The sequence below is a fragment of the Adiantum capillus-veneris genome, chromosome 14, assembly GCF_014529385.1.
Source record: "Adiantum capillus-veneris isolate H3 chromosome 14, ASM1452938v2, whole genome shotgun sequence".
NCBI lineage: Eukaryota > Viridiplantae > Streptophyta > Polypodiopsida > Polypodiales > Pteridaceae > Adiantum > Adiantum capillus-veneris.
In genome coordinates, this window is record NC_140944.1 from 43,123,093 (window position 1) to 43,137,031 (window position 13,939).

The 13,939-nt window shown below is 43.3% G+C and overlaps 1 protein-coding gene and 1 pseudogene across 1 annotated transcript in view; both read left to right on the forward strand.

The window, feature by feature from the left end:
* The first annotated feature begins 745 nt into the window (after positions 1–745).
* On the forward strand, positions 746–2,164 carry LOC147442279 (adenosylhomocysteinase 1-like; annotated as a pseudogene).
* A 470-nt stretch (positions 2,165–2,634) lies between these two features.
* LOC147442280 (uncharacterized) overlaps positions 2,635–13,939 on the forward strand; it is a 34,305-nt gene continuing 23,000 nt past the window's right edge. The window contains exons 1-2 of the mRNA XM_086528507.1: positions 2,635–2,848; positions 8,184–8,350. Coding sequence (XP_086384633.1) covers positions 2,635–2,848; positions 8,184–8,350 — 381 coding nt within the window. The remainder of the gene's footprint in view (positions 2,849–8,183; positions 8,351–13,939) is intronic.

Below are 13,939 nucleotides of genomic sequence, written 5' to 3' on the forward strand. Positions count from 1 at the left end.
ACAAACAATAAGCTACCTTGGACACTCTTATCATCTAGTTGATTCAAGTTCATTCTCTCCATGTGGACCAAAAATTTTCGTAGAGTGAGCAACAAATTTGAGTATTAATCAACATGCTTATACATAAATAGGCCATTAAATATTCTTTGACATAGATGTGTGCGAAATTAAGTGTCTATATATAGAGGGAGCCATGTGCATTTTATCATCTAACAAATGCACATACATATTCACTCATAATATCTATAAAATTAACATATGTTTATAGCCACTTAAAATGAGGATACCTCAAATTTGAAGAGAGTTATGGATGGACTATCAATTCTCGTAATATTGATTATTGAAGAGCGCATTTAGATCAACAAAATATTGGACTTTTTGAGGTAATAATGTGTATAAGGGCTAGGTTCTATAACGTGATAGCTAGGTTTTATAAACAAAAGTGTGTGATAGCTAGGTTCTATAAACAAAAGTGACTATGAATGGTTGAAAGATACCAATCTGTAAATGATGTTTTTTATGTATAAGGCTCACTCTCTCCTTCAACCATTTTTTAGCTCGAAATATGATTCTTTTAAAATAGTTTTTTTTTTTGTTAGGCTTGGTGGGCATGTGAAGTGAAAGAGAATAACTTTTTTGTGCACCATGTTGTTATAAATCTTTGTAGACCTCTTAACAATGCTTCCTCCTAGTTCTACTTGTATTGTGGAATTCTATATATACTAAACTCCGTCTATAATGACTCATGAAAGATGTCATGGCTCGTACAAATAAGGGAAGTTCAACGTGCCATCAACAGGTAAACTTACTAATCGATCAAAAGAAAGATAGAGGCAACTTGTAGCTATCACAATGAGAACATTGAAACAAATAAAAGGACATTTTAATATAGCCAAGTTGTTTAAACACCTTCTCTACTCGAGACCACCATTGCTCGTGATAGTGCATCTGTCTTCATTTGGAAGGGAGAGAATCTTCAGGAATACTAGTGGTGACATGAGAGGACCTTGGATTGGGGTCCTGGTGGTGGATCAAATCTGATTGTTGATGGTGGTTATGCCACTCCCCTTATCCATGAGGACGTGAAGGCGGAGGAAGCTTATGCGAAGGAGGGCACCGTGCCGAATCCAAACAGTTCTCACAATTATTCAAGATGGCATTAAGAAAGACCCCAAGAAGCGCCACAAAATGAAGGACATCCTTGTCAATATTCCTTAAGAGACTACCACTGAAGTGCACCACCTTTACGAGATGCAAGCTAATGGAACTCAATTATTCAATACGATTAATGTGAATGACACAGTTAATGGAACTCTACTTTGCCACACGCAAGCTAATATACTCAACTATTCCCTACAATTAATGTGAATGACATAGTGACCAAAAGCCAGTTTGACAATCTTCATTTGTCGCCATTCCCTGCCTAATAGTCTCATGAGGGCTATTGATGTCATGATTGCTGGGAAGGTTGCTATTGTCTGTAGCTATGGTAATACTGGTAAAGATTGTGTTGTAGCCATGAAGGCTACTGGAGCTCGAGTAGTAATCACTTAGATTGATCCCATTTGTGCTTTACAAATCTACTTGTCTTGACATTAGAGGATGAGGTCGAGACTGCATATATTTTTGTAACCACTGGAAATATGGATACTATTATGGTTAGCCACATGAGAAAGATGAAGAAAAATGCTACCGTCTGCAACATTGGTCATTTTGAGAATGAGATAGCATGCATGGTTTGGAGACTTACCTGGGTGTGAAGAAGGCGACCATCAAGCATCAAACTGACCTTCAGATCTTCCCTGAAACAAAGACGGGCATCCTTGTGTTGAAAGAGGGAAGATAGATAAATTTAAGATGTGCAACAAGACACCCCAACTTTGTGATGTCATGCTCCTTCACAAATCGAGCCAGACGGTCAGCTACAGGGAGGCAAGCAAGTTTAAGAGGATGAAATCGAACAGGAGTCAAGAATAGGGGCGATAGCTCAGTTGGAGCTATGGAATGGAAGGAAGTCTTGGAGATATTCCAAGCAAGTATATGTTCTGCATCTGCATCTGGCCAAGCTTGGTGCCAAGCTGACCAAACTATCCAAGGATCAGGATGCATATATCAACGTTGTTGTGGAAGGCCCTAATTACAAGCAGCTCAGTACCGCTATTGAGATAGCCATACTTGATCTAATTAGAGTAGGGCAAGCTAAAACTCGAATAGCAGAGAGAGGAGTTGGAGGTTGAGGAGGTTGTTGAGCAAAGCGTGAAATCCTATACCCTTGGGTAATAACAAGGTGAACTCTCTCTCTCTCTCTCTCTCTCTCTCTCTCTCTCTCTCTCTCCTTCTCCCCTTTTGAGGGAAAAAGCCTTCCTTTTTATTGAGGAACAAAGATTACTGGTGATATCATTATCCAAAAAATCCTATCTTCTCCATGCGTAAAGGTTTCAACAACATGAATAGGATCAAACTGCCTTTGTAGCACAAAGGCTCATGTAATTGCAGCACCATTTTACCTTGTAATTAAAAGTAGACAAGGAGAATGATAACCATTCTTACAGATTTCGGAAATCCATACCCCGAGAGAATTTACAGAGAATACTGAGCAAGGTAGGTGTTCATTATATCAAGTTTCTCTACAAGATGAGCTTGCTTTACCATGCCAAAAAGAGCTACTTCTTTACTTCCTCTTTCTTGGAGTCAGAGCTAACATACCAGATGCCTGTTGTTAACACAACAGCAATACCAGCGAAAATAGCAAGATTTTTGGATGAGTCTATTGAAGGACTAGGAATTGAAGAAGAGCTCATCGACTCTTTCTGGTCTCCAGTCGTCGCTGTCTCTGCTTTTGCACCCTGTTTGGCCTTCTCAAGCTTTTATTTCTCCATTTTCTTGATGCACATAGTTTCATGTGCGCGTTCTTCTTCATTCAAAACCTTGCCATCGGCGTAAGCTTGAGCCTGCACAGATTGAGAGAGAATGGCGTCGCGCTTCGCGCCTAGACGCATGGCAATCACTCACGTCACCATTACGAAGATCGATCAAGCTTCAAGGATGAAGGGGATCGGGGAGCACCACAGACGGAGAGTGAGAGAGAGAGAGAGAAGGAGACACACACGATGTGGGTGGGGAGACTGTGAAGTGGCAGCTCCCCCTATACAGTATACTCACTATAAGTATAGGGTAACAGTGGGCGGGCGCCCATGACCTGGGCGACCGGTCAAGGCACATAGGCCTTAACCCCAACAACCTCCCACTTAAAGGCCAATGTGCCTTTAAGCAAGATCTAGTAGTGTACAACTAATAGAAGGTGAGATATTCTCTCAACCTATGCCCACTGACTCTCGATGAGCTAGACAAACATCCCGCTGCGGAAGCCACACAGAGCTAGCTCCAAGCTCTGCAAAGAGTCTACAAGAGCTCATGCACTCCTGCAAGTATCGGTCCAATACCTGCAAACCTCCCCTATGCTCTATGCCGAGATCAGTCATCGAACAACTAATCAACCCTGCTGCAAATGCTCCCACTGCAGCTGCTATGTCGGGCCTCGAGATCAGCATCTCGTACATGAGGACTCCGAACGTTGATGCAACCCTGGCAACCTCTGCCACCTCCAACTCAGAACTCAACTCATGGAAATCATGTCCCCTATCATAAAGACCATGGCACTCTGACTCCGAGCTCTAGAGTGACTCCTCGTGCCCACCACATATCACATGTGTACCAAGAGTATCCATCTGTCCTGAATCTGCATCAAGCTCTGGCATAAGCATATCAAGAAATGACTCCACAATAGCCGACATCTCAGCATCCATGTGAGTCATCTCTGTCATCACCTCTGATGACTCATCCTGCTGTGACTCACTAGAGCTGTCCCGCTCTACCTGTGCATCCGTAGACGCAACCTGCACAACAAGGTCACTGCTCTGCACTCCATGCAAAGCATCCCGCAACCCACAAGCAAAAGAGACTCGCCTGCTCTTTCGCTCTCTACTTGGCTGCATGATCACAGAGACAACACCGTCTCTCCCGTGATCCACATGCAATGGGTAACCTGTACCACTCCTGGCACCTCTCGCAATCACTAGCGAACCCAAACGCATCACAAAATCTCGCTCTCGTAGTGAAATCTAAATCCACAATCTCTAAGCTGACCAATCGAGATCAAATTCACTGTCAAATCTGGTACATAGCGCACATGTCGTAACAAGTAAGATGCACCACTCGATAATGACAGTCTCACATCTCCTGCACCTGCTATCGCATGCACCGATCCATCGGTCAAACGTACACTGCCAAGCATCCCGCTAGAATATCTACAAAACCATGCACGATGCGGCGTGACATGAAACATAGCATCTGCGTCTAGCAACCACTGCGAAGGGAGTGCACTATCCACATGTATAGCATCTCGTGCATAGCTCGAGGTAAAAGTGACATCCCTGTCACTAGTATACTCCGACACTACATGTGCCTCAATTGTCAAAGCAACTGAGTCCATGGCATCACTACATACATCTCTGAGACTCCCATGTCTCCTACGATGTCGCATACGACAAAAACAGCGCCGTCTAACGTGTCCAGAATGACCACAATACCAACATGTCACTTGTCGGCGTGCTCGTGAATGTACATGTCTCACACGAGTCCTTGATGACTCAGATCTATCATACATATCATGTAATCTGCGCCAAAGTGCTCTCGAAGTAGTCTCATACATAACAAGAGCATATACAGATTCCGCAAGGTGCAAAGAGAGCGTAGATAGTGCCATCTCCTCTAGCTCCTACCACTGATCGTCAGACATGTTTGAAGGTCTACCTACATCACCACTCAATGGTCGATGCAACCCTCGCTGTGTCAATGCATCAAGCATACACTCTCTCCATGCTACAAAGTCTGACCCATCAAACATGCACATTTCGGAGAGATCATAATCTGAGCGATCATCTGTCTCTGCCATGAGCAGAATGTAGCAAACTAGAAAGCAAAACCACCTCACCAACAACACCTGGAAACTGTCTACAAATATGGCCAGAAACGCAATGTAAAACCTGTGAGACACACTCCAAAATAGAGCTCCCGCAATGTCAACCAAATCAGCCCTAAACTGGCTCGAATCACATCAACAAAAGTCTGCAAATATGGCTACAAATCAGCCCCAAATTTCAGCTCTTAAACAACTGCATAAACAAGTCACAAATGTGTCCCAGATCAGTCTACAACTGAGCCATACATGGACACCTGCAAAGAGGAAACAATGGCTGAAAATTCAGCACCCAAATAAGCCCTCAAACCTCCCTGTAAACTTGTAAACCTGTAGCTGAAACCTACTGAAAAACCTCAAGCCATTAGTGCTCGAATCCGGCTACCTAGCTCGTAGCCACACAAGCATACATCACAACATTCACTCTTGTGAGTGTGTCAAGATAACTGTACGCCTGTCAAACCCGTGAGCTAATCACCAAGCCCACAATGTGCGGTATCGATGCATACACACACACAAATCTCCCACCTGCAGAGAACACCGCACGCAAATGCTGAGTAAAACCCGCAATCTCTACCTAGATCGCATAAATGATACGCATAAAACTCCTGGGAAAATTTCGCTAGAGTTTCGTCAGTAAAACGGCCACAAAACCAGTAACCAAACTGACTGCACGCTCAAAACCATGAGCAACCAAAGCACATCAAACCGCACTCCAAATTCATGCACCAATCTCCACACTTTGCATACATCATTGCAAACACCTGCAAATCTAGTACACAAATATCTTCTCTACCTGTGATTGCCAAAAAACATGCTCGAGGCATACATTGCTGAGCTCAAAATGCAATCACATTAGTTTCCCTGAGCATCAAACCACATAAAGCATACATCGTATCCTCCCACCTGTGAGGAAACTTGCAGCAAATATCACTCTCACATCTGAGAGCAAGCCATGTGTGGAATCCTCGACACACAATAAACAACTGCTGCTGCAGAAAATTCAGCGTTCAGAATTTTAAAATTCTGATATGACGAGCGCGTCCAGAGCGTGCCAAAACCCCTAGGTAGACTCCTGGATCACATGTATCCGAGTCCGAGTGTGCAAAATATGCCAAAAACACTATTTTCGGGCTCTAAAACGCAGTTTTTTGCGTAGCTCCGTCATACAGAGTCAGATCTACATGATATGACGAGCGCGTCATATCATGTAGATCTGACTCTGTATGACGGAGCTACGCAAAACACTGCGTTTTAGAGCCCGAAAATAGTGTTTTTGGCATATTTTGCACACTCGGACTCGGATACATGTGATCCAGGAGTCTACCTTGGGGTTTTGGCACGCTCCGGACGCGCTCGTTATATCAGAATTTTAAAATTCTGAACGCTGAATTTTCTGCAGCAGTAGTTGTTTATTGTATGTCGAGGATTCCACACATGGCTTGCTCTCAGATGTGAGAGTGATATTTGCTGCAAGTTTCCTCACAGGTGGGAGGATACGATGTATGCTTTATGTGGTTTGATGCTCAGGGAGACTAATGTGATTGCATTTTGAGCTCGGCAATGTATGCCTCGAGCATGTTTTTTGGCAGTCACAGGTAGAGAAGATATTTGTGTACTAGATTTGCAGGTGTTTGCAATGATGTATGCAAAGTGTGGAGATTGGTGCATGAATTTGGAGTGCGGTTTGATGCGCTTTGGTTGCTCATGGTTTTGAGCGTGCAGTCAGTTTGGTTACTGGTTTTGTGGCCGTTTTACTGACGAAACTCTAGCGAAATTTTCCCAGGAGTTTTATGCGTATCATTTATGCGATCTAGGTAGAGATTGCGGGTTGCACTCAGCATTTGCGTGCGGTGTTCTCTGCAGGTGGGAGATTTGTGCGTGTGTATGCATCGATACCGCACATTGTGGGCTTGGTGATTAGCTCACGGGTTTGACAGGCGTACAGTTATCTTGACACACTCACAAGAGTGAATGTTGTGATGTATGCTTGTGTGGCTACGAGCTAGGTAGCCGGATTCGAGCACTAATGGCTTGAGGTTTTTCAGTAGGTTTCAGCTACAGGTTTACAAGTTTACAGGGAGGTTTGAGGGCTTATTTGGGTGTTGAGGGGATCGGGGAGCACCACAGACGGAGAGTGAGAGAGAGAGAAGGAGACACACACGATGTGGGTGGGGAGACTGTGAAGTGGCAGCTCCCCCTATACAGTATACTCACTATAAGTATAGGGTAACAGTGGGCGGGCGCCCATGACCTGAGCGACCGGTCAAGGCACATAGGCCTTAATCCCAACAAAGGATACCTGCTAGCTGTGGGAAAACAAAACGCATTCTCGAAGGTAGTACCAGCACACTCTCAACTACAAATGGAAGCGATCCTGCATTTTATAATGTCAGACAACGCGGACTACTCTCTCTCTCTCTCTCAATTCAAAAGAAACCGTATTTCTTTTCAAAATATCTCGTTCAACCTATCCGCCTTCTCCTTACGCACCTGCACCAACACAATGCGTCCGCGCTTGCAAGAATGCATGCAAGTTGCAGAGAGAGAGAGAGAGAGAGAGAGAGAGAGAGAGAGAGAGAGAGAAGCCCATCGCTCGCAAGACAGAGAGCAAGGATGTAATAGATGCAGGTTGCAAAGAGAGAGATATCAGAGAGGCAAAAACACCCATCGCTATCAGAGCGAGGGATTCGAGAGAGAGGTCGACGCTCACAGAAGAAGCTGAGAGAGAGAGAAGAGAGAAAGAAATTCTTTGCTCTCCACAATTTTTTTGGAAATAGTGCTTTCATACATATAATCATTCCCTTTACACGTAGAGAATTATTAGGGAGGGAGATCATTCCCTTTACGCATAGAGAGTTATGAGGGATGCTCTCTATGGCTGAAAACTTAACTTCCAATAGTTTCATATTTTTAGTCCACTCATACACATTGGATCCTTCACATTTTTCAACAACCCACCACCAGCACTCATGACTCCTTGAATGTTGCACTATACTCACCAATCAAACATTTTAATTCTTTAGGTTATTTTTCAAAAATACATATGAGATTTTTCATGACAAAAAGGGAACACATCACTAGGCTATGGCCTTGGGCATGGCCTTGGGCAGGCCAAAAAGAGTCTCACACAGGATTATTGAAAGAGCGCCGCCATATTTGGGCAGGCGCCTAAACTGAAATGGCGGTGTGCAAACAACCTTAGTCTGGAGGCTCGGCTATGGCGTCTGTCGTGACAAGCAGACAGCAAATCTAGGCGTTGCTTTCCCCAAAGTCGCTGCCAATTTACGAAAAACCAGGAAGAAGCACGAACGCCGTGCTCCCGCGACGACGCTCATCAGTCTCTTACTTGGTTTCGTTCTCTTCACACAGGTTTGCCATCGCCATTTGTTGCCCTCTTAAGATTCCATTTTGTATCATCGGACCTACCATTCCTGCTACACCAGCTCTGCCTGCGCTTCTGTTGAGCCATGGAGAAGGAGAAAGGCGTACAGATTTTTTATTACCTTGTTTGTGTTTTCGCTGAGCAAGGCACTCTGATAGCTTACTGTATTGAGCGATGACGCAAATAACAAGGAAGAATCTGTTCTAAACAGCTGTGTGCTACCATGGCTTGCATTTTTCCTGCCCTCTTTCTATAGCTCGAAGACGGAAAGCTGCAAATCATCATTCTGATTTGTGATTATCCTTTTCCTAGCTTTTGCTTCTTCTGTTGTTCAAGCCAATCAGGAACAACATGGCTGTATTTCTTTCACTGAGAAATGAGAATTCCTGGGGATGCTTAAAAGTAGGCTTCTCTAAGAGGTGGTACATAGTGGGATGCAGTGAGCAGCTCAGAGGTTTAAGCTGTCAAAACAGATACAACCAAGCCACATAGGCAAATTTAGAAAATTGATACATCCAAGCCATGATGGCTAGAAAGGTGAAAAAGCTCAAAAAGACCAGGAAAAACAACCTCTCTTACAAAGAGTAAATTGTGCCTGGACATCTATTGGGGCTCCGGACTATAGGTGTCCTAAAACTATCCGTTTGTGCGGGCTCCCTATAATACTCCTGATGATTGACGTTGGGGGGGGGATATAGAAGAAGAAGAAGAGAATTTTTAACGTCATGGGAAACTACCCCAAGAGACCTAGAGAGAGAGAGAGAGAGAGAGAGAGAGAGAGAGAGAGAGAGAGAGAGACTGTTTAACCATCATAGGAAACTCGTTCCTAGTTGTAATCAAAGTTGTAATTCAGCTACAACTTTATAGGTATGAATCCATGTAAGATTCTTTGCATCAATCAATGCTTTCCAAATAAATTACGAATGGGACATTAAGAGGTGCACCGTATGATTGATGCTCAAATGTTGTTTAGTATTGTGATAGTTTAACGCATTTGCAGCTTGAAGCTTGTAGCACTGCTGGTCATACATCTTAGCAAGGATGTCATGTTGTTCTAGGGCCTTTCAGAAAACTCCGCACTCAAGTACTTGTGAAAGCCAAGGGCTTGTTAGTTTCATAGTAACATCAAGTGGTTTTCTGGACAGTTTTATCTTTTAAGGCTCCTTTTAGCAACGTAAATTCAACATTTTTCCATAAAATGCACAAATGCAATGCAGAAACCTCCCTTTTGTTAGTTTCTATTCTTACATTTTGCATCTGCTCTTTCGTTATCTGAGTTGATGTCTCAATCTTCCACTAATATTGTTTGTTAACCATGTTTTACAGGTATTGCAATCTTTTTGAACAGTCTATACTTGCAGTTGCAGTACTGTAAACATTTACGCGTCAGCATCACTTCAATTTTGTTGTTAATAAGATGGTATGTGGTTTTGTTATCTTTATGAATAGTTCTTTTTGTTAAAGGAAAGGTTTAACTATTTTAATTTGCATATGTTGTTAAGTAAGTTTGGCTAGTCGTGCATACTATAGCATGTAGACAGTTATCATGCTTGAAAGAATACATTGGCTCCATGTTGAGTTTTTTCTTGTAGTTAGGAGGGCCATTCTTTCGTACGGAATGTTCTAGGAATCATACCTAGTTTGCACAAATTCACATCTTAAGAAAAAATTCAATGTTAGCTTGCTGCTACCATTGGTGGTGCATGTCTTTGTGGGAACTAAGCTTCTTGGGTCATTGACTTGATGACCTTGCTCTTGGTTCCACTGTAATGAGAGTCTCGTGCAAGATTTCACCAAGTTTGAAGCACGATGTGATCTCCATCTAATTGTTGTGGATAGCTCTCTTTTCTAATTTATCATTGCTTGTCATTGTATGCCATTCTTTGACTTTCCATTGTTTGATGGAGATTTGTTGTTCCCTTGAAGGTAAGAGATCTTGTCAACAAGCATGGTTGAGATCCGTAGTTGTTGCTCCAATTTGTTGACGATTGATGTGGGTATACTTATCTTCATTGTTTATGTAGAAGAAATATATACAAGAGGATGGTGATGAGTGTCCAGATTATGGTCTAAAACTTGGATGACCAAAGGAAAAAAATTCAATGGGAAAAAAATGCCTTTTGTATGTGCTCTAATTGAAGTCGAGCATTTGAACTTGAAGTACCTCTTCATGCAAAGTGAGTGCTTGGGAGAAACTAAGGAAGGGTGTCTAATACAAGTGTCAATTATGGGACACTATATGCATACAAGAAATTTGTCGAACAAAAGCATGCAGTGAGAAAGATCAAGTTGATGGGTGTTGCAAGAAAAAATGTAGCACATGTAACATCAAAGGATGTCGCAATAGCTTCCATGTTACGAAGAAGGATTTTTGATGTAGAAGCTTCTCCGCTCATATCTCATTGTGCTCAGTGCAGGAGTGTCTTTTGGACTTCCTCCTTCACTTCGCCAACATAAATTACATAGACTTTGACTCTTATGCTCACCTATAGCAGCATGAGTGAACAACGTAAGGGCCCCAAAATTGGCGCCCCTTTCCGTATTTTTTAATACTTAGAGAGGGTAAATTACAAAGTAGAGTCTTGGGAATTCCTTATCTGTATCGAGGTAGATACCACCTGTTTTGGCCAAATTTCAGCAGCATAACAACCCCAAAACATGCGCGAAACCAATTTTCCTACTGGAACTCACTTCCACTAGCAACCCTCTAATTTCTGCCCAAAAACAATAAATTCAGCTCGCTGTATTTACTGGTTTTTGCCTTGTTTTCAGTCTTAAACATTTTCGAACTGCTCTCTAGCAGTGGGGCACTATTCCCAAGGGTTTTGGCGTCCGCATGGCTGAAAAAGTCAATATACAGCTCATAACCAACGCTGAAAACACATCTATACGGTGAGGTTATCACCCTCATCGGTGCTTGCTTTGGAGTAGCAATTAGCTACTCTTGTTCCTGCTCAAGGAGGCTCTTGTCTCAGCTCAAAAGCATGAAACCACACAGTTGTACATCAATCAAATGAAGAGCCCTCTTGTGGGGCATCATCACATAATTGCACGTAGGGGGGAGAGAGAGCAGTGTGTAGTGTGCTGGTCATCACTCCTAGCACCACACTGTACATAGAGAGGAAAGGAAGCACTCCATAGCTCTTAACCTGTGAGGAAGTTACAAAAGGAGCCTTCTCTCTCTAAATTCAACACCACTTCTTCATGCATGAGGAAGTGCACAGAAATGTGCCACTTGGCGTGTTTACAAGCATTTTCCCATTTCGGGGTTGCCGCCTAAAAATCTCCCGAGTGGTTACCCAGTTGACTTCGCGCCAGAGTTGTAAAATGTTCCCCTTGTTATGATGCGAACACATTTCATGGCCCAAAATAGCAGTTCCCTAATTTTTAGGAGTTGCTTCCGTTGGGGCTCTCACTGGTCTTCTGACCATCTATTCCCATTGGGACCGCATCCAAAAGTGCAATGTGGCCCAATTGTCGGATACTTTTGTCACAAAGTGACGACGTGTCTGCCCGGGAGTCGAAACCCTAATTGCTGCTGAAAACCCTAATTTTGGAAACCCTAACCCTAATGTTGAGTGCGCGGCGGAGTGTGCAAGTGAAAGAGCACGCGAGGAAGTGCAGTGTGTGTCACAAAAATACGGAAGCGAAAACTGACTGTTAAATGCAATTTATATACTCAAGAGACTTTGGAGAGAAAGAGAGAAAGCTTGACACATCATTGGGGACCAGAAGATGGGCTGGTCCCCCTCCCCCCCCATAAAGAGAATATCTTTATTACTAAGGGAGAATTCTTTACAAGCACAGGAACGGGGCGAAAGCCGTCCTCTATTCTTTCTTGTCCTTCTTCTTCTTCTTCTGATTGAGAGAGTAGAAGAACTGCTCTCCTGACTACTAAGAGGATCTTTCCTCTTCTGTGAGATTTTGGGAAGCTCTCGTAGATGAGAGTCTATTTGCCACAAAACTCATCGGAAGCTCTAAAAAACGAGTCTATCTTCCGCTAACTATGTCTCTTCGGACATAATCATTCCTGCAGACAACCCACGAAGGAAACATGCAAAACACACGCACACACGCTTGTTGTAATTTTTTGCACATAACCAGAAATTGTTACCTGAGCGCGTTCCAATGCCGAAACAGAGGTACTTTTCGCGACGGAAATGCTCCAAACTTTGTGTGCGTGTGTATAGTAGGTAGAGAGGAATAGTTTCCTACTAAAGCTTTGCTGAAATTCACCCTAATATAGGTGATTAGGGGTTGAAAATAAAGAATTTGCAGCAGCTAGTAGAGAGAGAAAAAGAGTTTTCTACTACTTTACGCGATGAAACTTCTCCCATAGCTACCTATGACCATGAGAGGCCTTGTTCTAGGCGATGGGTGCACAGAGGCTCCACATACACCACAAGGTGCTGCTCTCAAGCTTCAATGGAGAGCTTCACTGCGTAGAGGACGTTCAACTTAGGGGGGGTAGTGCATTGCCAACCTGGCAAGAGGGGGAGAGGCTGCTCTCTTGTAGCCTCCCAGAAGAGGGGGCGCTAGCATGAAGAGAGAGAGAGAGAGAGAGAGAGAGAGAGAGAGAGATTGCATGGGAAAGTGTGCCAAGTGGCACACTTACTTTAAAATTTAAAAACCATTCAACTTTTGACTTAAAAAATCCTATGCTAGTTAATGAAATGTGCAATTAAGTGCACAACTGCACACATAGATGCAACCAATTAAATTGTTAGCTGCTCCCCAACGCAATGCCGTACCGACACTGCTCTGGCATTACCTGCTCGCACTTGTCCGGCCATTTGGTCCAGCATAAATCATTTAAGAATACTTTAACTAACTTATCCTAAGGCCGTAAAATAATCAGGCCTTAGGGTTAATATTCTAAGGACCCCATCTCATTCTTGTGCTTGCACTAGCGCGCGTAATTTTTTGAGCTTGAAATCTGAGGCTACTATCTATCCCTTCATTGAAGACCCGATTTCCCAATCGCTAGGGCTTTAGGGTATTTTCTGCTAGGGTCTCCCTGAGGTGCACTGGCCCAAACTTGGGCGCACCTGAGGCCCCAGAACTGCTAAATCTATTCTGATGTGCACACAACTAATTAGATAATTCTTTTCTCGTAAATAATTAATTATTTACAAAGTCTGACTTAGTTACATCCCTCTTGGTTCTAAACAGTTGACCTCAACTGTAGAGCGTCAACATAACTGTGCAAGATGTCTGGGTATTCCTTAAGATCGGACTTAGTCATCCACTTTGCATCTAAAGGAGTGTAATTCTTGAACTTGACTAAATACTTTCGATGTAGACTCCCCGACTTGAGTTGTCTCTCCGAGTGGTGTATTATCTGTTCAGGATGAAGGATTTCCTCAGTCTCTTCGACTTCTAGAGGATCTTCTTGTACTGGCGCCACTGAAGGAGGTCCAACATATGGTCGGAGGAGACTGACATGAAAAGCATTATGGATGCGCCAGTGAGAAGGCAAGTCAAATTGGAAAGTCACGTCATTGACTTTATCTGTAATTTTGAAAGGGCCATAAAATCTATGGGAAAGTTTGATAACTTTCCCTTTGCCGACCCGC